At 48.3% G+C, this 21,814-nt stretch overlaps 2 protein-coding genes and 1 pseudogene across 2 annotated transcripts; 2 read left to right on the top strand and 1 right to left on the bottom strand.

The window, feature by feature from the left end:
* Nucleotides 1-1,379: 1,379 nt before the first annotated feature.
* On the top strand, nt 1,380-4,092 carry LOC139396232 (polysialoglycoprotein-like). The gene is made up of 5 exons (XM_071143377.1): nt 1,380-1,594; nt 1,769-1,834; nt 1,972-2,055; nt 2,192-3,335; nt 3,522-4,092. Exons 1-5 carry the CDS (start codon nt 1,495-1,497, stop codon nt 4,057-4,059), a joined length of 1,932 nt encoding a protein of 643 aa, XP_070999478.1. The 5' UTR covers nt 1,380-1,494; the 3' UTR covers nt 4,060-4,092.
* An 8,921-nt stretch (nt 4,093-13,013) lies between these two features.
* LOC139396233 (polysialoglycoprotein-like) lies at nt 13,014-15,185 on the top strand (annotated as a pseudogene).
* A 3,549-nt stretch (nt 15,186-18,734) lies between these two features.
* LOC139396234 (serine-rich adhesin for platelets-like) lies at nt 18,735-21,516 on the bottom strand. The gene is made up of 4 exons (XM_071143379.1): nt 20,227-21,516; nt 19,729-19,982; nt 19,294-19,381; nt 18,735-19,159 (listed from the first exon to the last, which is right to left on the bottom strand). Exons 1-4 carry the CDS (start codon nt 21,488-21,490, stop codon nt 18,984-18,986), a joined length of 1,782 nt encoding a protein of 593 aa, XP_070999480.1. The 5' UTR covers nt 21,491-21,516; the 3' UTR covers nt 18,735-18,983.
* Between the last annotated feature and the right edge of the window lie 298 nt (nt 21,517-21,814).

Here is a 21,814-nt window from a genome sequence, read left to right as displayed (position 1 = left end):
TGCAGCTGTCTTGACCCTCTGGGAAGAATAAACTTGGTTCAAGCATTCATAGTGTCCGTCGAGTTTTTACTCTGAGAATTAGAACCTAACAGTTGGCACTGCGAGCAGGGTTCACCGCGATTTGCAGTCGAACTAGAGATTAAGAAACAGTGAAACAGAAACAAGGTAAGCAAAGTTCCTACACCCGTTATCACTAATTCTGACATCTTGGGGAGATGAGAGTCGTAGGCTGAACCAATTATAGGGTACGAACCTAGAAAGCCTGAGCTTATTCAGTAGTCCCATTGTATTACGACCGGTCGTAGCTTTGTGGTATATGGTAAGTCCCGGAAGGTAAACCCAAACCTGTAGAGGGTAACTCCTAGGGGGTAAATCCCGAGTAGGTTGGTTCCTGCTTGTACTATAAGAATAGGGTGAGTCCCGGAAGGTAAGCCCGAGCAGGCAGGTACCTGCAAAGGGTAAGTCCTAGGGGGTAAGACCCGGGTGGGGTTGGTTACCTGCTATACCTGTAACGAGAGGGTGAAAGTCTCAGCCGCAGTGGCCATGCGGCAGTAGAGTGGGTGTGGATGGATAAAGTGACATGCTTGTGTACTAGGATAAAATGTTGCCATTCAGGGTTAGAAGAAAAGCAAAAAGATACTCAAACGCTGTTGGATTTGGGTGTATTAGCAGTAGCAATAAAGACAGGTTGGTTTTATGCCCTGTTGGGGTGGGGAACCATGACAGATTATGTGGAAATAGGAAGACAAGTGTGAATCATTTTGGTAATGTGTGTTATCAACAACAGTGATATTTGAACAGATTGGAGATGACTATCCATAACAATAAAATCCTTCATACCATGCTTGTCCTGCCCCACAGCTGTAGACACAGCCTTCTCCAGGTCCTCAGACACTAGCTGGAGATCCATTACAGGATGTCTGTCACCTCACTGAGCCCCTATTGCAGGTTAGGGGTCACATCCACTTGAATGTCCTTCATATGACGAACCTCCTACAGAGCAAATGAGGAAAACATGATATATTAGGATTTATGTTAGTAGCAATAGAATATGGGAATTTTATCTCAACGCTACCTACAGCTAACATATTTATTTATGTATGTGATCTATGTAAATAAATAAATATATCACAGCTGTAAAACTGTGAAGGACTATAGGTGGAGGCCTACCCATTTCCCAGGAGCATTGTAAAACGTGGATTTGGGTACAGTGTTTATTTCCCCCTAATATCTTTGAAGATTACACCTAAAATAATTAGGCCTACTTCTTTCTAATGCTGATCTGAGACCATTAGGGTTAATCATTACAGATATAAATGCAATATATGGAGTAGAAAAGATTGCCTGCCCACCAACTTGATAAGAATCAACATATGTTCTACATGGTCTATTTCTATCTGAACGTAACAACTCAATCAAGCTTGTTAATTGATCGTTAAGCCATGTTTGTCAGGTAAACGGTCATTAGTGGCCTATATAACCCTCATACAGGCCATGGGAAGACATTACCTGTTGATAACACAGACTATTTTCATCATCATGGGAGGTGTGAGAGAATTGCTGCTCGTTGTGATGACTGTGGGGGTTGTCAAAGGTTGGTTCACTAATGTTTAAGGGATTTGTTTGGTAAATATGCTTAACTTTATAAGTTGGGTATTAATATTTGACTGTCTGTATCTTCCGCGTTGGTCATCTTTTATTCTTCACTGCTATTAATATATGTAGCTATTTTGTGTGAACTCAACTTCTGTCAACACTTTCTCCTCAGTTTCTTGTTACCCTGTTGGAAAGTCCCAGAAGCAAGATCAAGTCTCTCTGCAGAGGAGACTTGGAGGTAAGTGTTTCTTTCCACAACCCTTCTAGCTATGTTCTTTGTCACTGTCTATGGTGCTGCTGTGTTTGACACTCATTCAACAGCATAGAGTAACTCAGTCTAAATAATGTTGTCAAACCTTAACCTACATTTTTCAGAGCTGTCATCAAATGACGTCTCCATTGTGCATGCCCTGGCCTTGCTCCGATCCATAGGGTCTGACGCTAAACAAGCCAGAGAAGGTACGGCCTGAAACATATACTTTGAAAACTGTTGGGTTCATGTTGCTCAAAATTCGATTAGCAATTTGGCCTAGACCGTGTAGAACAGATGTGTTGCTGTAGAATACCCAACTGTTCCTTTTGTTTTTTTCTCAAGAGTATTTAGAGACCAATGAAGTAGAATGCCAAGCTTCTCCAAACCATGGTAGCTCTCCGGCAAATGATGCCATGTCCTCTGAGGAGAAGCTGAGGCGCGCGTCCTCGGACGACGCCACCTCTGAAGCTGCGACCGGCCCGTCTGGCGACGACGCCACCTCTGAAGCTGCGACCGGCCCGTCTGGCGACGACGCCACCTCTGAAGCTGCGACCGGCCCGTCTGGCGACGACGCCACCTCTGAAGCTGCGACCGGCCCGTCTGGCGACGACGCCACCTCTGAAGCTGCGACCGGCCCGTCTGGCGACGACGCCACCTCTGACGCTGCGACCGGCCCGTCTGGCGACGACGCCACCTCTGACGCTGCGACCGGCCCGTCTGGCGACGACGCCACCTCTGACGCTGCGACCGGCCCGTCTGGCGACGACGCCACCTCTGACGCTGCGACCGGCCCGTCTGGCGACGACGCCACCTCTGACGCTGCGACCGGCCCGTCTGGCGACGACGCCACCTCTGACGCTGCGACCGGCCCGTCTGGCGACGACGCCACCTCTGACGCTGCGACCGGCCCGTCTGGCGACGACGCCACCTCTGACGCTGCGACCGGCCCGTCTGGCGACGACGCCACCTCTGACGCTGCGACCGGCCCGTCTGGCGACGACGCCACCTCTGACGCTGCGACCGGCCCGTCTGGCGACGACGCCACCTCTGACGCTGCGACCGGCCCGTCTGGCGACGACGCCACCTCTGACGCTGCGACCGGCCCGTCTGGCGACGACGCCACCTCTGACGCTGCGACCGGCCCGTCTGGCGACGACGCCACCTCTGACGCTGCGACCGGCCCGTCTGGCGACGACGCCACCTCTGACGCTGCGACCGGCCCGTCTGGCGACGACGCCACCTCTGACGCTGCGACCGGCCCGTCTGGCGACGACGCCACCTCTGACGCTGCGACCGGCCCGTCTGGCGACGACGCCACCTCTGACGCTGCGACCGGCCCGTCTGGCGACGACGCCACCTCTGACGCTGCGACCGGCCCGTCTGGCGACGACGCCACCTCTGACGCTGCGACCGGCCCGTCTGGCGACGACGCCACCTCTGACGCTGCGACCGGCCCGTCTGGCGACGACGCCACCTCTGACGCTGCGACCGGCCCGTCTGGCGACGACGCCACCTCTGACGCTGCGACCGGCCCGTCTGGCGACGACGCCACCTCTGACGCTGCGACCGGCCCGTCTGGCGACGACGCCACCTCTGACGCTGCGACCGGCCCGTCTGGCGACGACGCCACCTCTGACCTGCGACCGGCCCGTCTGGCGACGACGCCACCTCTGACCGGCCCGTCTGGCGACGACGCCACCTCTGACGCTGCGACCGGCCCGTCTGGCGACGACGCCACCTCTGACGCTGCGACCGGCCCGTCTGGCGACGACGCCACCTCTGACGCTGCGACCGGCCCGTCTGGCGACGACGCCACCTCTGACGCTGCGACCGGCCCGTCTGGCGACGACGCCACCTCTGACGCTGCGACCGGCCCGTCTGGCGACGACGCCACCTCTGACGGCGGCCCGTCCGGCGACGACGCCACCTCTGACGCTGCGACCGGCCCGTCCGGCGACGACGCCACCTCTGACGCTGCGACCGGCCCGTCCGGCGACGACGCCACCTCTGACGCTGCGACCGGCCCGTCCGGCGACGACGCCACCTCTGACGCTGCGACCGGCCCGTCCGGCGACGACGCCACCTCTGACGCTGCGACCGGCCCGTCCGGCGACGACGCCACCTCTGACGCTGCGACCGGCCCGTCCGGCGACGACGCCACCTCTGAAGCTGCGACCGGCCCGTCCGGCGACGACGCCATGGATATCTGACGTGGGACATGCAAGAGTTCATGGGTACTCTAGTCCAGTGTGTAACTGCATTTGCTTGTTTTGGCTCAATTAAACATTAACTGTAATACTTGTGTCCTCTGTATTGTTTTGGTGGTTCCTACTTGGAGGTGAGGTGTATGACCTGACTTGAGTAACTGGGGTGATGGCAACATTTATTTTGCATTATATCCATGCGCCAGCAATATTACTCAGACCCCTGTTTTAAATTACCAATTGACTTAAGCTACATGTGCTCAGTGTTGGTCCATTTATGCTAGTAGCATCACATGATACCTCAACAGCATTTTGACGCCATTTCCGGTCACAACTTGCAGACTTGTTTACGTGTTGCGGTGTTTTGTTGCCTACTTTGCTACATGACAACTTTACGGTTTTTACTTTTTAATTACCGTTTATATTTTTGGTTTTTCCCTCAATTTTTTCACTCGTGTCAGGGTTGCGTCAATTCGAATCTGGTATCAGGATAAATATCACAATGAGGCTTTTTTTTATTAGCTAAGCAATAAGTGGTAAATGCAATTTTCGTATATATGGGCTCTCTGTCCCACCTCGCAGGGCAAAACAGAACTGACTTGTTCCTGACAAAGATATTTAATATACTCTGACAGTTCCTGCTTCCGAGCCGGCCTGTCAGAGTAGACTGGGCGTGGTTTAGACTCACCCAGCCTATCGTTGATTGTTGGCGCAGAGGCTGGTCCCAGCCCCTTAAGCGCTTCAGCGGTCAGTCGTTGTAGCTGTGTAGAATATGCAGGCACCTGGCTCCTGTTATCTAACAAAAGACTGTTCTCGCAACACTACGTTCTGAATGTGCCCCCCCCAACTCATTGCACAGTTCTGTATTTTTCCATCATGAGAAAGGCCCATGGCCCTGAAACTGAACAATGGTTCAAGTCAGCTATGTTGCATAACACACATACATCCACACAAGCCAACAGCAGATAATATTAAATCACATATGGTAACGGGCTATAGTGCATAACACAGAATCCTCATACTCCGGACGCTTTATCTGGACATGGTTCGTCAGGACCTCCAACAGCCGAAGCTAAGTAGTAACATTAACATGATGCCTTCTAATTGCAGTCGCTGTACTCATACAGGAGAACGATCGCCTTACGGTGAGGATAGCTGTGCTACAAGCCCAGCTTCAGACGCAATCGTTAGGCAAGGGTAATTTCAGTGTAGGAAAGGATGAAACAGCGTCTGTGCCACCAGTAAGTACAGATAGTAACGTTAGTATAAATCCCCTCGCACGGTCCCCGCAGCCGGACAACTTTCTCACGGTTTCTGGAGGGAAATGCTGTAGGAATGCTCAACCGGTGTCGCTCATTCAGCCGACAAACTTTCAACCGGTTTTCCCCATTAAGCAGCGAGTTGGAGTCAAAGGCCGAGCCTTCTCTTGTCTCTACTCCTCCCGTTACGGGGTCAGAGACGCCGAAGCTTCCCACCATTAGCTCTGACAAATTGAAAACTCTAGTCATTGGCGACTCCATTACCCGCAGTATTAGACTTAAAACGAATCATCCAGCGATCATACACTGTTTACCAGGGGGCAGGGCAACCGACGTTAAGGCTAATCTGAAGATGGTGCTGGCTAAAGCTAAAACTGGCGAGTATAGAGATATTGTTATCCACGTCGGCACCAACGATGTTAGGATGAAACAGTCAGAGATCACCACCAACATAGCTTCAGCGTGTAAATCAGCTAGAAAGATGTGTCGGCATCGAGTAATTGTCTCTGGCCCCCTCCCAGTTAGGGGGAGTGATGAGCTCTACAGCAGAGTCTCACAACTCAATAGCTGGTTGAAAACTGGTTTCTGCCCCTCCCAAAAGATAGAATTTGTAGATAATTGGCCCTCTTTCTGGGACTCACCCACAAACAGGACCAAGCCTGACCTGCGGAGGAGTGACGGACTCCATCCTAGCTGGAGGGGTGCTCTCATCTTATCTACCAACATAGACAGGGCTCTAACTCCTCTAGCTCCACAATGAAATAGGGTGCAGGCCAGGCAGCAGGCTGTTAGCCAGTCTGACACTAGCACAGTCAGTGTAGTCAGCTCAGCTATCTCCATTGAGACCGTGTCTGTGCCTCGACCTAGGTTGGGCAAAATTAAACATGGCGGTGTTCGCCTTAGCAATCTCACTAAGATAAAGACCTCCTCCATTCCTGTCATTATTGAAAGCGATCATGATACCTCACATCTCAAAATAGGGCTACTTAATGTCAGATCCCTTACTTCAAAGGCAATTATAGTCAATGAACTGATCATAATCTTGATGTGATTGGCCTGACTGAAACATGTCTTTAGCCTGATGAATTTACTGTGTTAAATGAGGCCTCACCTCCTGGCTACACTAGTGACCATATCCCCCGTGCATCCTGCGGAGCTGTTGCTAACATTTACGATAGCAAATGTACATTTACAAAAAAAAAAGACGTTTTCGTCTTTTGAGCTTCTAGTCATGAAATCTATGTAGCCTACTCAATCACTTTTTTTAGCTACTGTTTACAGGCCTCCTGGGCCATATACAGCGTTCCTCATTGAGTTCCCTGAATTCCTATCGGACCATGTAGTCATAGCAGATAATATTCCCACTCCAAAAGGCTTTCGGAGCCATCATCGACTCAGTGGGTTTTGTCCAACATGTCTCTGGACCTACTCACTGTCACAGTCATACTCTGGACCTAGTTTTGTCCCATGGAATAAATGTTGTGGATCTTAATGTTTTCCCTCATAATCCTGGACTATCGGACCACCATTTTATTACGTTTGCAATTGCAACAAATCATCTGCTCAGACCCCAACCAAGGAACATCAAAAGTTGTGCTATAAATTCACAGACAACACAAAGATTCCTTGATGTCCTTCCAGACTCCCTCTGTCTACCCAAGGACGCCAGAGGACAAAAATCTGTTAACCACCTAACTGAGGAACTCAATTTAACCTTGCGCAATACCCTAGATGCAGTTGCACCCCTAAAAACTAAAAACATTTCTCATAAGAAACTAGCTCCCTGGTATACAGAAAATACCCGAGCTCTGAAGCAAGCTTCCAGAAAATTGGAACAGAAATGGCGCCACACCAAACTGGAAGTCTTCCGACTAGCTTGGAAAGACAGTACCGTGCAGTATCGAAGAGCCCTTGCTGCTGCTCGATCATCCTATTTTTCCAACTTAATTGAGGAAAATAAGAACAATCCGAAATTCGTTTTTGATACTGTCGCAAAGCTAACTAAAAAGCAGCATTCCCCAAGAGAGGATGGCTTTCACCTCAGCAGTAATAAATTCATGAACTTCTTTGAGGAAAAGATGATTATTACAAAGTAAATTACGGACTCCTCTTTAAATCTGCGTATTCCTTCAAAGCTCAGTTGTCCTGAGTCTGCACAACTCTGCCAGGACCTAGGATCAAGAGAGACACTCAAGTGTTTTAGTACTATATCCCTTGACACAATGATGAAAATAATCATGGCCTCTAAACCTTCAAGCTCCATACTGGACCCTATTCCAACTAAACTACTGAAAGAGCTGTTTCCTGTGCTTGGCCCTCCTATGTTGAACATAATAAACGGCTCTCTATCCACCGGATGTGTACCAAACTCACTAAAAGTGGCAGTAATAAAGCCTCTCTTGAAAAAGCCAAACCTTGACCCAGAAAATATAAAAAACTATCGGCCTATATCGAATCTTCCATTTCTCTCAAAATGTTTAGAAAAGGCTGTTGCGCAGCCTCTGCCTTCCTCGTCAGAGGAGGAGATAGAAGAAAACCGTTACAGTCTCTGTGAATGGTTTGTCCAACAGTAAATTTCGATGTTCCTCAAGGTTCCGTTTTAGGACCACTATTGATTTTCACTATATATTTTACCTCTTGGGGATGTCATTCGAAAACATAATGTTACCTTTCACTGCTATGCGGATGACACGCAGCTGAACATTTCAATGAAACATGGTGAAGCCCCAAAATTGCCCTCGCTAGAAGCATGTGTTTCAGACATAAGGAAGTGGATGGCTGCAAACGTTCTACTTTTAAACTCGGACAAAACAGAGATGCTTGTTCTAGGTCCCAAGAAACAAAGAGATCTTCTGTTGAATCTGACAATTAATCTTAATGGCTGTACAGTCGTCTCAAATAAAACTGTGAAGGCCCTCGGCGTTACTCTGGACCCTGATCTCTCTTTTGAAGAACATATCAAGACTGTTTCAAGGACAGCTTTTTTCCATCTACGTAACATTGCAAAAATCAAACTTTCTGTCCAAAAATGATGCAGAAAAATGTAGCCATGCTTTTGTCACTTCTAGGTTAGACTACTGCAATGCTCTTACTTTCCGGCTACCCGGATAAAGCACTAAATAAACTTCAGTTAGTGCTAAATACGGCTGCTAGAATCCTGACTAGAACCCAAAAAATATATCATATTACTCCAGTGCTAGCCTCCCTACACTGGCTTCCTGTCAAGGCAAGGGCTGATTTCAAGGTTTTACTGCTAACCTACAAAGCATTACATGGGCTTGCTCGTACCTATCTCTCTGATTTGGTCCTGCCGTACATACCTACACGTACGCTACGGTCACAAGACGCAGGCCTCCTAATTGCTTCTTCCACATCTTTTGGTCCCTGTCTGTTTTGCTCTCAGTGAAGTGCTACTATCCCCTTGGACTACAGGTTATTGCCGTCATAAGGTGTGCGTCTGTCTGTTGGCCGGACACTTTCAACCGTTTAGGACCTTTGTGGGTAAAGGTAAAGATGGGGTATAGCAGCAGAAGTTCCTCTGAAGTCCAGTATCTGCTGGAAGGGAACCTGGTGGTACGAGAGGATGAGTGTGGGCCTGTTGTGCTTCCCCCTATCCCTCCCTCTTCTCTCTCACTGTCTGAGGGACTCTTAAGGTTCCTGTGCGGATGGCTTGGTTCGTGCCCTCCCGAAGCTGGCTGTGGTGATTTAAGCAACGCTGTGTTTATGTGTGTATTTGTTTGTGGCCTCTGGCCCACTTCGCTGTCCCTCTGTCCAGTACGTACCGTTGTAGCAGGCCCAGTGTAGTGGCGTGTAGCCCTGGTTGTCTGTGATGACGGGGAGGGTCCACACTGACTGGGCCCCTTACCTTCCCGAACCAGGAAGCTGGCGCTGTGCTGCACTCCTCGTGACCCGTCACCGCCTAGGAGGAAGGGAAGGGAAAGGAGGGGAGGGGAGGCAATCAATTAAATAATAAGGAATCATAATAGGTATATTTGGGCATAATTTATATTCCATGCTAGATCCCACACCAAAGCCATCCCTAGTAGTTCAATGGCCCCATCCCTAGATCAGAACAAGCCTCCCCCTCTCTTTCTGTGTGTGAGCGCGTACAGCCAACTCTCCTCACAACCCTTCTGTGTAGAGCTGTTCTGTGCCATTTGTCTTTGGCTTCTACGCTGGCTCCCTTGTTGAAACAGTGAGTACACACAGTCTGTGTGTCCGCTCAGCACCGACAGCGTCAGAGGGGTTCTGATACACAAGACAACAGGTCATATTACAAACTGGTAATAACCAGGCTGAGTCCCAAATGGCAACCTATTCCCTATATGGTACACTACTCTTGACCTGAGCCCACAGGACTTTGGTTTAAAGTACTGTACCAAGTAGGGTATAGGTTGCCATTTGGGATGCAGCCCCAGTTTCAAAATCTCTTTATTTCAGGAATTGTATCCAAAACCCAAGTGACTATTCCCGTCTTGAATGTCCACTGCACTCTGGAGGTCAGCATTTCCAATCAGCAAACGCAAACAATCCGAATGACCGTTGGTTGCCAGAGGAAGATAAACAGAGAGGATATAATAATGTGAGATGATTGACCGTTGGTAGCTAGAGTAGGATAAACAGAGAGGATATGAGCAGATTGCTGGACGACTATAACCTTCACATGAACAGACAGATTTCAAGAACAGTGGTGTTGGTAGATGACATCCTCATGATGTTAACACAGCAGATAATAAAGAATTTTGGGGCTGAGGCCATCGAAGCCTGTCACCTGCTAGCTGTGTACCTGGCTCTGGATAGAAGTCTCCCCTGTGCACTGATCTAGGATCAGCTTACCCTCCCTAGATCCTCAATCATTAGTGGAGAACATGACAAAAAATGACCTTAGATCAGTGTCTCGTGGGCATTTTCACACGATACCATGTAACATCCCTAGAGTGGACATTGTCGTCCTAGCAACATGACCAAACAAATGGCCATCTTGGTCAGGAAAACGTTTTAATTACAGAAGCTCTATGTGATATCCTTATGTCTACCTGCAGCGTGGATGGGGGTCCTCTTCAGAGTGAAGTCTTTAACCAGGATGGAGGCTTCCTTGTTGATGAGGACGTCAACACACTCCACATGGCTTTTTAAGGCAGCCAGGTCCAGAGGGGTGCGCCCCTGGCTGTCCCTCACGTCTAGATCCAGCAGAGACTGAACCAGGACCTCCATAGCATGGTGGTGACTGTGGTACGCCTGAATAGATATTCACTCTTAATATAATCAATGTCCTAGAGTAGACCCGTGGTACGCCTGAACAGAAATACAGTGCTAGACCTCTAAAGTAGACCAGAGTCTTTCAATCGGGAGCCCATTTTTGCTCCCGCCCAGCATCAACATCGGAGGTTCCTGCCAAGCGTGGGATTGAGAAACAAACACTCTACTTCTCTTCTGAGGTTGATTAACTAAAATGGCAAAATAAGGAAATCATCCTCATCATCACTGTGTAGAATATGCATGTATTTTACACTAATCAGGAATAGATCGGAATATGGTGTGTGAGTCTGTCTGGACAGTCAACTTCCTGTGGAAAATCTACACCATGCTTGCATCCCAGATAGCACCCTATTCCCTATGTAGTGAACTACTTTTGATCAGGGCCTATAAGGATCTGGTCAAACGTAGTGTACTAAATAGGGAATAGGGTGCCATTTGTCATATGGAGACCACTACAGGAGCAGGTAGGCTTTACTCACAGCGAGGTGTAGAGGGCTGATGGGAGCTCTGACATCAGAGTCGTTCAGGATGTCTGTCCCTGAGGTTTCAATTAGTTGAGGAAAGACAAGAACGGCCAGTTCAGACTTGGAAAAAGAACATCAAGAGTGACGATGCGTCCACGACAAACATGCAGCCACACCTTAAAACCTACTGTTGGGTTCTGAGAATATGAAATATACTAATTCATGTCACTGAGGGAGAGAGCTTAATGTATAACGTTTACATTATGTCAGGATATGTTATTGTTAGCCATCAGGCATCCTATGGGTGGGATCCTCTGGGATGAGAAGAGACACAGTCTGGTACCAATCACCATGTCAGCCTTGAGTTGGGGAGGAGTGAGCACTTTGGGGTAGCGGTCAGGTCAGATGAAGTGAGGAAGAACAGATATCACCAAGGTTCTGTCTAGCAACAGAGATGCATTGGCTGTTTAGAGGTGTAGGAGCAGACTCAGCATAGGAGAGAGGATTAAATATCAGTGCTTGTGTGAATATGTTTTTTGTCTAATGCAGCTGTCTTGACCCTCTGGGAAGAATAAACTTGGTTCAAGCATTCATAGTGTCCGTCGAGTTTTTACTCTGAGAATTAGAACCTAACAGTTGGCACTGCGAGCAGGGTTCACCGCGATTTGCGGTCGAACTAGAGATTAAGAAACAGTGAAACAGAAACAAGGTAAGCAAAGTTCCTACACCCGTTATCACTAATTCTGACATCTTGGGGAGATGAGAGTCGTAGGCTGAACCAATTATAGGGTACGAACCTAGAAAGCCTGAGCTTATTCAGTAGTCCCATTGTATTACGACCGGTCGTAGCTTTGTGGTATATGGTAAGTCCCGGAAGGTAAACCCAAACCTGTAGAGGGTAACTCCTAGGGGGTAAATCCCGAGTAGGTTGGTTCCTGCTTGTACTATAAGAATAGGGTGAGTCCCGGAAGGTAAGCCCAAGCAGGCAGGTACCTGCAAAGGGTAAGTCCTAGGGGGTAAGACCCGGGTGGGGTTGGTTACCTGCTATACCTGTAACGAGAGGGTGAAAGTCGGCAGTAGAGTGGGTGTGGATGGATAAAGTGACATGCTTGTGTACTAGGATAAAATGTTGCCATTCAGGGTTAGAAGAAAAGCAAAAAGATACTCAAACGCTGTTGGATTTGGGTGTATTAGCAGTAGCAATAAAGAGAGGTTGGTTTTATGCCCTGTTGGGGTGGGGAACCATGACAGATTATGTGGAAATAGGAAGACAAGTGTGAATCATTTTGGTAATGTGTGTTATCAACAACAGTGATATTTGAACAGATTGGAGATGACTATCCATAACAATAAAATCCTTCATACCATGCTTGTCCTGCCCCACAGCTGTAGACACAGCCTTCTCCAGGTCCTCAGACACTAGCTGGAGATCCATTACAGGATGTCTGTCACCTCACTGAGCCCCTATTGCAGGTTAGGGGTCACATCCACTTGAATGTCCTTCATATGACAAACCTCCTACAGAGCAAATGAGGAAAACATGATATATTAGGATTTATGTTAGTAGCAATAGAATATGGGAATTTTATCTCAACGCTACCTACAGCTAACATATTTATTTATGTATTTGATCTATGTAAATAAATAAATATATCACAGCTGTAAAACTGTGAAGGACTATAGGTGGAGGCCTACCCATTTCCCAGGAGCATTGTTTTTTTATTTCCCCCTAATATCTTTGAAGATTACACCTAAAATAATTAGGAATACTTCTTTCTACTGCTGATCTGAGACCATTAGGGTTAATCATTACAGATATAAATGCAATATATGGAGTAGAAAAGATTGCCTGCCCACCAACTTGATAAGAATCAACATATGTTCTACATGGTCTATTTCTATCTGAACGTAACAACTCAATCAAGCTTGTTTATTGATCGTTAAGCCATGTTTGTCAGGTAAACGGTCATTAGTGGCCTATATAACCCTCATACAGGCCATGGGAAGACATTACCTGTTGATAACACAGACTATTTTCATCATCATGGGAGGTGTGAGAGAATTGCTGCTCGTTGTGATGACTGTGGGGGTTGTCAAAGGTTGGTTCACTAATGTTTAAGGGATTTGTTTGGTAAATATGCTTAACTTTATAAGTTGGGTATTAATATTTGACTGTCTGTATCTTCCGCGTTGGTCATCTTTTATTCTTCACTGCTATTAATATATGTAGCTATTTTGTGTGAACTCAACTTCTGTCAACACTTTCTCCTCAGTTTCTTGTTACCCTGTTGGAAAGTCCCAGAAGCAAGATCAAGTCTCTCTGCAGAGGAGACTTGGAGGTAAGTGTTTCTTTCCAAACCCTTCTAGCTATGTTCTTTGTCACTGTCTATGGTGCTGCTGTGTTTGACACTCATTCAACAGCATAGAGTAACTCAGTCTAAATAATGTTGTCAAACCTTAACCTACATTTTTCAGAGCTGTCATCAAATGACGTCTCCATTGTGCATGCCCTGGCCTTGCTCCGATCCATAGGGTCTGACGCTAAACAAGCCAGAGAAGGTACGGCCTGAAACATATACTTTGAAAACTGTTGGGTTCATGTTGCTCAAAATTCGATTAGCAATTTGGCCTAGACCGTGTAGAACAGATGTGTTGCTGTAGAATACCCAACTGTTCCTTTTGTTTTTTCTCAAGAGTATTTAGAGACCAATGAAGTAGAATCCCAAGCTTCTCCAAACCATGGTAGCTCTCCGGCAAATGATGCCCTGTCCTCTGAGGAGAAGCTGAGGCGCGTGTCCTCGGACGACGCCACCTCTGAAGCTGCGACCGGCCCGTCTGGCGACGACGCCACCTCTGAAGCTGCGACCGGCCCGTCTGGCGACGACGCCACCTCTGAAGCTGCGACCGGCCCGTCTGGCGACGACGCCACCTCTGAAGCTGCGACCGGCCCGTCTGGCGACGACGCCACCTCTGAAGCTGCGACCGGCCCGTCTGGCGACGACGCCACCTCTGAAGCTGCGACCGGCCCGTCTGGCGACGACGCCACCTCTGAAGCTGCGACCGGCCCGTCTGGCGACGACGCCACCTCTGAAGCTGCGACCGGCCCGTCTGGCGACGACGCCACCTCTGAAGCTGCGACCGGCCCGTCTGGCGACGACGCCACCTCTGAAGCTGCGACCGGCCCGTCTGGCGACGACGCCACCTCTGAAGCTGCGACCGGCCCGTCTGGCGACGACGCCACCTCTGAAGCTGCGACCGGCCCGTCTGGCGACGACGCCACCTCTGAAGCTGCGACCGGCCCGTCTGGCGACGACGCCACCTCTGAAGCTGCGACCGGCCGACGACGCCACCTCTGAAGCTGCGACCGGCCCGTCTGGCGACGACGCCACCTCTGGACTGCGACCGGCCCGTCTGGCGACGACGCCACCTCTGAAGCTGCGACCGGCCCGTCTGGCGACGACGCCACCTCTGGCTGCGACCGGCCCGTCTGGCGACGACGCCACCTCTGAAGCTGCGACCGGCCCGTCTGGCGACGACGCCACCTCTGAAGCTGCGACCGGCCCGTCTGGCGACGACGCCACCTCTGAAGCTGCGACCGGCCCGTCTGGCGACGACGCCACCTCTGAACGCTGCGCGACCGGCCCGTCTGGCGACGACGCCACCTCTGAAGCTGCGACCGGCCCGTCTGGCGACGACGCCACCTCTGAAGCTGCGACCGGCCCGTCTGGCGACGACGCCACCTCTGGAGCTGCGACCGGCCCGCCCGACGCCACCTCTGAAGCTGCGACCGGCCCGTCTGGCGACGACGCCACCTCTGAAGCTGCGACCGGCCCGTCTGGCGACGACGCCACCTCTGGAGCTGCGACCGGCCCGTCTGGCGACGACGCCACCTCTGGAGCTGCGACCGGCCCGTCTGGCGACGACGCCACCTCTGGAGCTGCGACGCCACCTCTGCGCGACCGGCCCGTCTGGCGACGACGCCACCTCTGGAGCTGCGACCGGCCCGTCTGGCGACGACGCCACCTCTGGAGCTGCGACCGGCCCGTCCGGCGACGACGCCACCTCTGGAGCTGCGACCGGCCCGTCCGGCGACGACGCCACCTCTGAAGCTGCGACCGGCCCGTCCGGCGACGACGCCATGGACATCTGACGTGGGACATGCAAGAGTTCATGGGTACTCTAGTCCAGTGTGTAACTGCATTTGCTTGTTTTGGCTCAATTAAACATTAACTGTAATACTTGTGTCCTCTGTATTGTTTTGGTGGTTCCTACTTGGAGGTGAGGTGTATGACCTGACTTGAGTAACTGGGGTGATGGCAACATTTATTTTGCATTATATCCATGCGCCAGCAATATTACTCAGACCCCTGTTTTAAATTACCAATTGACTTAAGCTACATGTGCTCAGTGTTGGTCCATTTATGCTAGTAGCATCACATGATACCTCAACAGCATTTTGACGCCATTTCCGGTCACAACTTGCAGACTTGTTTACGTGTTGCGGTGTTTTGTTGCCTACTTTGCTACATGACAACTTTACGGTTTTTACTTTTTAATTACCGTTTATATTTTTGCTTTTTCCCTCAATTTTTTCACTTGTGTCAGGGTTGCGTCAATTCGAATCTGGTATCAGGATAAATATGACAATGAGGCTTTTTATTAGCTAAGCAATAAGTGGTAAATGCAATTTTAGTATATATGGGCTCTCTGTCCCACCTCGCAGGGCAAAACAGAACTGACTTGTTAATGACAAAGATATTTAATATACTCTGACAGTTCCTGCTTCCGAGCCGGCCTGTCAGAGTAGACTGGGCGTGGTTTAGACTCACCCAGCCTATCATTGATTGATGGCGCAGATTCTGGTCCCAGCCCCTTAAGCGCTTCAGCGGTCAGTCGTTGTAGCTGTGTAGAATATGCAGGCACCTGGCTCCTGTTATCTAACAAAAGACTGTTTGTTCTCGCAACACTACGTTCTGAATGTGCCCCCCCCAACTCATTGCACAGTTCTGTATTTTTCCATCATGAGAAAGGCCCATGGCCCTGAAACTGTTAACAATGGTTCAAGTCAGCTATGTTGCATAACACATACATCCACACAAGCCAACAGCAGATAATATTAAATCACATATGGTAACGGGCTATAGTGCATAACACAGAATCCTCATACTCCGGACGCTTTATCTGGACATGGTTCGTCAGGACCTCCAACAGCCGACGCTAAGTAGTAACATTAACATGATGCCTTCTAATTGCAGTCGCTGTACTCATACAGGAGAACGATCGCCTTACGGTGAGGATAGCTGTGCTACAAGTCCAGCTTCAGACGCAATCGTTAGGCAAGGGTAATTTCAGTGTAGGAAAGGATGAAACAGCGTCTGTGCCACCAGTAAGTACAGATAGTAACGTTAGTATAAATCCCCTCGCACGGTCCCCGCAGCCGGACAACTTTCTCACGGTTTCTGGAGGGAAATGCTGTAGGAATGCTCAACCGGTGTCGCTCATTCAGCCGACAAACTTTCAACCGGTTTTCCCCATTAAGCAGCGAGTCGGAGTCAAAGGCCGAGCCTTCTCTTGTCTCTACTCCTCCCGTTACGGGGTCAGAGACGCCGAAGCTTCCCACCATTAGCTCTGACAAATTGAAAACTCTAGTCATTGGCGACTCCATTACCCGCAGTATTAGACTTAAAACGAATCATCCAGCGATCATACACTGTTTACCAGGGGGCAGGGCAACCGACGTTAAGGCTAATCTGAAGATGGTGCTGGCTAAAGCTAAAACTGGCGAGTATAGAGATATTGTTATCCACGTCGGCACCAACGATGTTAGGATGAAACAGTCAGAGATCACCACCAACATAGCTTCAGCGTGTAAATCAGCTAGAAAGATGTGTCGGCATCGAGTAATTGTCTCTGGCTGCCCCTCCCAAAAGATAGAATTTGTAGATAATTGGCCCTCTTTCTGGGACTCACCCACAAACAGGACCAAGCCTGACCTGCGGAGGAGTGACGGACTCCATCCTAGCTGGAGGGGTGCTCTCATCTTATCTACCAACATAGACAGGGCTCTAACTCCTCTAGCTCCACAATGAAATAGGGTGCAGGCCAGGCAGCAGGCTGTTAGCCAGTCTGCCACTAGCACAGTCAGTGTAGTCAGCTCAGCTATCTCCATTGAGACCGTGTCTGTGCCTCGACCTAGGTTGGGCAAAATTAAACATGGCGGTGTTCGCCTTAGCAATCTCACTAAGATAAAGACCTCCTCCATTCCTGTCATTATTGAAAGAGATCATGATACCTCACATCTCAAAATAGGGCTACTTAATGTCAGATCCCTTACTTCAAAGGCAATTATAGTCAATGAACTGATCATAATCTTGATGTGATTGGCCTGACTGAAACATGGCTTTAGCCTGATGAATTTACTGTGTTAAATGAGGCCTCACCTCCTGGCTACACTAGTGACCATATCCCCCGTGCATCCTGCGGAGGTGTTGCTAACATTTACCATAGCAAATGTACATTTACAACAAAAAAAAGACGTTTTCGTCTTTTGAGCTTCTAGTCATGAAATCTATGTAGCCTACTCAATCACTAAGTAATTAAGTAATTATGAGTGTATGACTTGAGTGTATGCATTATATATATGGGCTTCATAGAAAGTGTAACAACTGTTCTCTGTTCATCTTGTTTTAAAATTGTTAAAATAAAATGTACATTTAAAACAAGAAACAAAGGAAACACATTTTATGATTTTTAATAGGTTCAAAAAGTTGGTTGAAAATACACTTGCACTTACAAGAGCTTACATGGTTCTCGAATGAATCAGGTCTCTGCATATAAATACTTAGGGATATGGTTGGATGATGAACTGTCTTTTAAAATGCATATTGACGAACTTTATAAACGGCTAAAAATCAAGCTAGGCTTCCTCTATAGAGACAGGACATGTTTGTCCTGTACAAATAGAAGACAAATTGTGCAAGCTACTTTTATGTCTGTTATAGATTATGGGGATATTATCTACATGCATGCTATGGCATTCACACTTACATCGCTGGATGCTATTTATCATTGAGTACTTAGGTTTATTACGGACGCTAGCTACAGAACTCACCACTGTGTTTTGTATCAAAATGTGGGTTGGACTTCGCTGTCCATGAGACGAGAATATGTTCTCGTGTTTGTCTACGAAGCACTTCTGAATAAACTACCATCTTATTTATCATCACTCATCAATATTAGAATTAGAATTCCTAAAACCAGGTCTCAAGCATGGATTACACTTGAGGTCCATGCGATTTCCACAGAGTTGGGTATGGCTGCCTTTTCCTGTTACGCTCCTTGCCAATGGAAAAGCCTGCAGACTAAACTTAAATTTGAGACTCTTGTCCCCCTGTTGCCCATTTTAAATAATTATTGGAGGATTTTTATTTCTGTATTGCTTGTAACTTTCGGGTAATGCAAGTTATTGTGTTGTTAGGGGAATAACCTGTGTGCAAATGTAACAATCTGCTGCTGTATTTATGTGTTATCTGTGATGGTCTTGTTTGTCTTGTGTAGTTTCTTAATCATTGTAGCTAAACTGAATGTGTAACATGTCTACGCAGGGCCCAGCTGTAAAATACACCTTGGTCTGTCTGTGTTCCTTGTTGAAATCAAGGTATAATAATATGATCCATTCATGGCTTTAGTTGTGTCTTGATCATGTGAATAGTCGACAGAGTTTTCTCCTATATGTCTGTCTTTATGTGACGACATCTTTTCTGTATTAAAATGTGATTTCCACAATCAATAATCATAAACAGTGCTTCACTATAACTACGTTTGACGATGTGGTTTGAAGTACCATTATCTTGCACAAACAGTAAGACGACTATAGACAGAAATCAATGCAGTAATGTTTTATTAAATAAAGGCTCTGATTAAAATAGTAATAAAATCTGGCATTTGGCTAATTCTTCTTCCCAAAAGCTTCTCTGAATGGTTTGGAGACGGCTCTGGAGATAGCTCGTAACACCCTGACTATGAGAGGGCGTTTACGGGACTGGGACTCCTGGGGAGCAGGGGCCAGTGTGGTTGTCAGGTCCTCTTTGGGTGGGGAAGTGGATGGAACCTCACACTCAGCATCTGTGAAAATAATATTTCATAATCAGAAAATGAATGTGTGTATCTGTCTGTCTGCCTGTATCTGTAGTCACCGTTTTAACAAGCTGGCCATAGGGTGATACATCAATATGACATTATCGATGCTTATCACTTACCCTGTGAAATACGAGTCTCTCTGAGACGTTTGGTAGGCAGAGAATCCTGTTCAGGGTGGCTCTTTGGTTCCCCCTTTGTCTTGAACAGCTGTTGACAAAACACATCAGGACAACTGAGCATGTGTAAAATATATGGCATGGATCCCAAAAGGCACCCTATTGGCTACTTAAGGCACTACTTTTGACCCATCGAGGGCCCATCGAGCTCTGGTCAAAAGTAGTGCACTATATAGGGAATAGGGTGCAATTTGGAACACATCCATTGACTCTCTCTCCCATGTGTATTAGGATTGTATTACAGCGGCCTCACTCAACCTCCTAAAGACAATGACAACAGCATTGTTCTAATGCAGAGACAATAGGGGTTTAGTGAATCTGTAGGGTACATTTCAGCCCTGCCTTACAGAGGTAATCTAAAGACACTGAGCCCTCTACCTTAATCCTGATCTTTGGAATCTTGACAATTTTGTGTAGGAAATGCCACTTCCTGTTCTTCTTAGTCTCTTCCCCCCTGGCAGAGGGAAGGCGGGCCATGCCGTCAGCCTTTACATCAGCCGGGCTAAGGCCCCTGGCAGGGAATTCCTCAGTAGCATTAAGGTCAGCCACAATACCATGAGTGATGTCACTTGCGGCATTGCTGGTGTCTGAGTAAGAAGAGCAAGCTGGTGTGACCGACCTGGGTACAATAACTGGGAGAAGAGGACGCAACAATGGAAATCAGTCACTGTGTCCCAAAAGGCCTTCTCTTCCCTTTATAGTGCACAACTTTTGAACTGGGCCCATAGGGTCTGGCTCTGGTCAAAAGTAGTGCACTAAATATGGAAGAAGGTGCCATTTTGGACGCAAACAGCAAAGTTCACATCATAAAACGCAATGTAGTGAGCATCATGTTACAATGAAGTCCTATGCAGATGAAGAGGTACTTTCACTTACCATCCTCCATTGCAGACTTGGACAGATCAGTCAGGCTGTCCATCACCATGTCTGTCATCAACTTGATGACCTGATCCAAAACCCTGTCAGCGGTGGGTGGCATAGGCCTAACCAAACACTGCCCCAGGAGTCTGCTAACAGAAGTCTGGGCAAAGCTGTAAACGAGCTCTGACGCATCGTCCTTTGACAGCTTCCTCAGTGCTGGCTTTGGCAGCGCTGGTTGAGAGAGGCTTCTGTGGCCAGTCGTGGATTGAAGCTGGCGGCTTATGGTTATCTCCTGAATGAGACCATGGACCTTTGCGATCAGGTTGCCAGACGCATCTTGAAGGGCTTCAATTGACAGGAGTCTATCCAGATTTTCTTCTGCTGAAGTCATCTCTGGGTCGTCTGTCTTCAATGTGTCCATTATAGTTTTCACTATGAGACTGGTGTCAGATATGTTTATTTCTTGTTGATTCACAAGCGCTGACTGTGAACCTGTCTTGTCCATTGCGTTAGAGGTATGGCATTCTGTCCTTGTGATCTCATTGGCAGCACTCATGTCAGGCAACAGGTCAAGGCTCTCCAGTAGAGAGTCTAACATGTTAGTGGTTATCAGACGCTCCTCCCTTGCATTCTGCCCAACAGATGAACTCTCAGAGTTGGCCAATCTGCACTTGATCACATTTAGGATCAAGCTGAGCGTCTCCTTTGCAGTTTTGCTAAAGCCTTCTTGGCTGACTGCCACTGTTCCGTCTTGTAGAGCCACAAGAGGTTCACAACTTGCACTCAATCCACTACCATGGAGAGGAGAGGTTCTCTTCAAACTGGTGTCGCTCACAACTGACATACTCCTGGTAGGCAGAGTGACATCCTCACTGCATGTGTCAATTACATGGTGGTCTGTGGAGGAGCCACTCGAAGACACAAGGGCTTTAGACCTTTTAGTCAAACTGACTTTTGAAAATGGCTTCTCACTTCTCACAGACGGAGGGCGGCTCCTGTCCTTAACAAGAGCAGTGTCAGGAGACTTTGAGCATCTGAGTGTCTCCACAGGGGTGGAGTCCAGCACATCTTTGGCTGTGGTGACTGACACGGGTGGAAAAGACAAAAAGACGTTCAGTCTATCCTTTACTCTGTGGTACATGGTTTGAGCAGCATCCAATAAGGTGTCAAAGACAACTCTGGGATTGAGCTGGGACTGCAGCTTTTTCTCTCCTAGTGGGAAGGAGTCTGCGTCCTCCACTGTGTACTGGGATAGACTTTCAAGGTCTTGCATGATCATATTCACTATATCTTCAGTTGTAGAAACCACATGGTGTGAGAAGGTGCTGCTAGTCATGCTCTGTGGCAAAGAACAGTTGGCTTCGCTAGCAGCTCTGAGAATGGCCTCACGCACAATCAGTTTGGCCGTAGCTTGGAACTCAGCACTGTGAAAGCTCTGGATGGAAATGTTAGAGGATCTGCTGGCTGCACTACGAGATCGCGTGAGCCTGGCAATCTTGGCTGACGTCACGTCACTCGAAATGGTGAGGCTCTCCAATTTCGAAATTATAGAGTCCAACTTCTGGTTGAAGTCGAAGGATGCATTTGACATGCTCTCGCATTT

The sequence above is a fragment of the Oncorhynchus clarkii genome, unplaced genomic scaffold (genome assembly GCF_045791955.1).
Source record: "Oncorhynchus clarkii lewisi isolate Uvic-CL-2024 unplaced genomic scaffold, UVic_Ocla_1.0 unplaced_contig_2937_pilon_pilon, whole genome shotgun sequence".
Lineage (NCBI taxonomy): Eukaryota > Metazoa > Chordata > Actinopteri > Salmoniformes > Salmonidae > Oncorhynchus > Oncorhynchus clarkii.
Note: the sequence above shows the minus strand (reverse complement) of the source record. Positions and strands in the feature narration are given on the sequence as shown.

Coding starts and splice junctions, on each gene's coding strand:
- LOC139396234 (XM_071143379.1), bottom strand. CDS start 21,490: ATGATCATGCAAGACCTTGAAAGTCTATCCCAGTACACAGTGGAGGAC. Junction 19,382..19,728: donor TTCCAAAGATCAGGATTAAG/GTAGAGGGCTCA, acceptor TTTTGTCAACAG/CTGTTCAAGACAAAGGGGGA. Junction 19,160..19,293: donor AGAGACTCGTATTTCACAGG/GTAAGTGATAAG, acceptor TTATTTTCACAG/ATGCTGAGTGTGAGGTTCCA.
- LOC139396232 (XM_071143377.1), top strand. CDS start 1,495: ATGGGAAGACATTACCTGTTGATAACACAGACTATTTTCATCATCATG. Junction 1,595..1,768: donor GACTGTGGGGGTTGTCAAAG/GTTGGTTCACTA, acceptor CTTTCTCCTCAG/TTTCTTGTTACCCTGTTGGA. Junction 2,056..2,191: donor CGCTAAACAAGCCAGAGAAG/GTACGGCCTGAA, acceptor TTTTTTCTCAAG/AGTATTTAGAGACCAATGAA.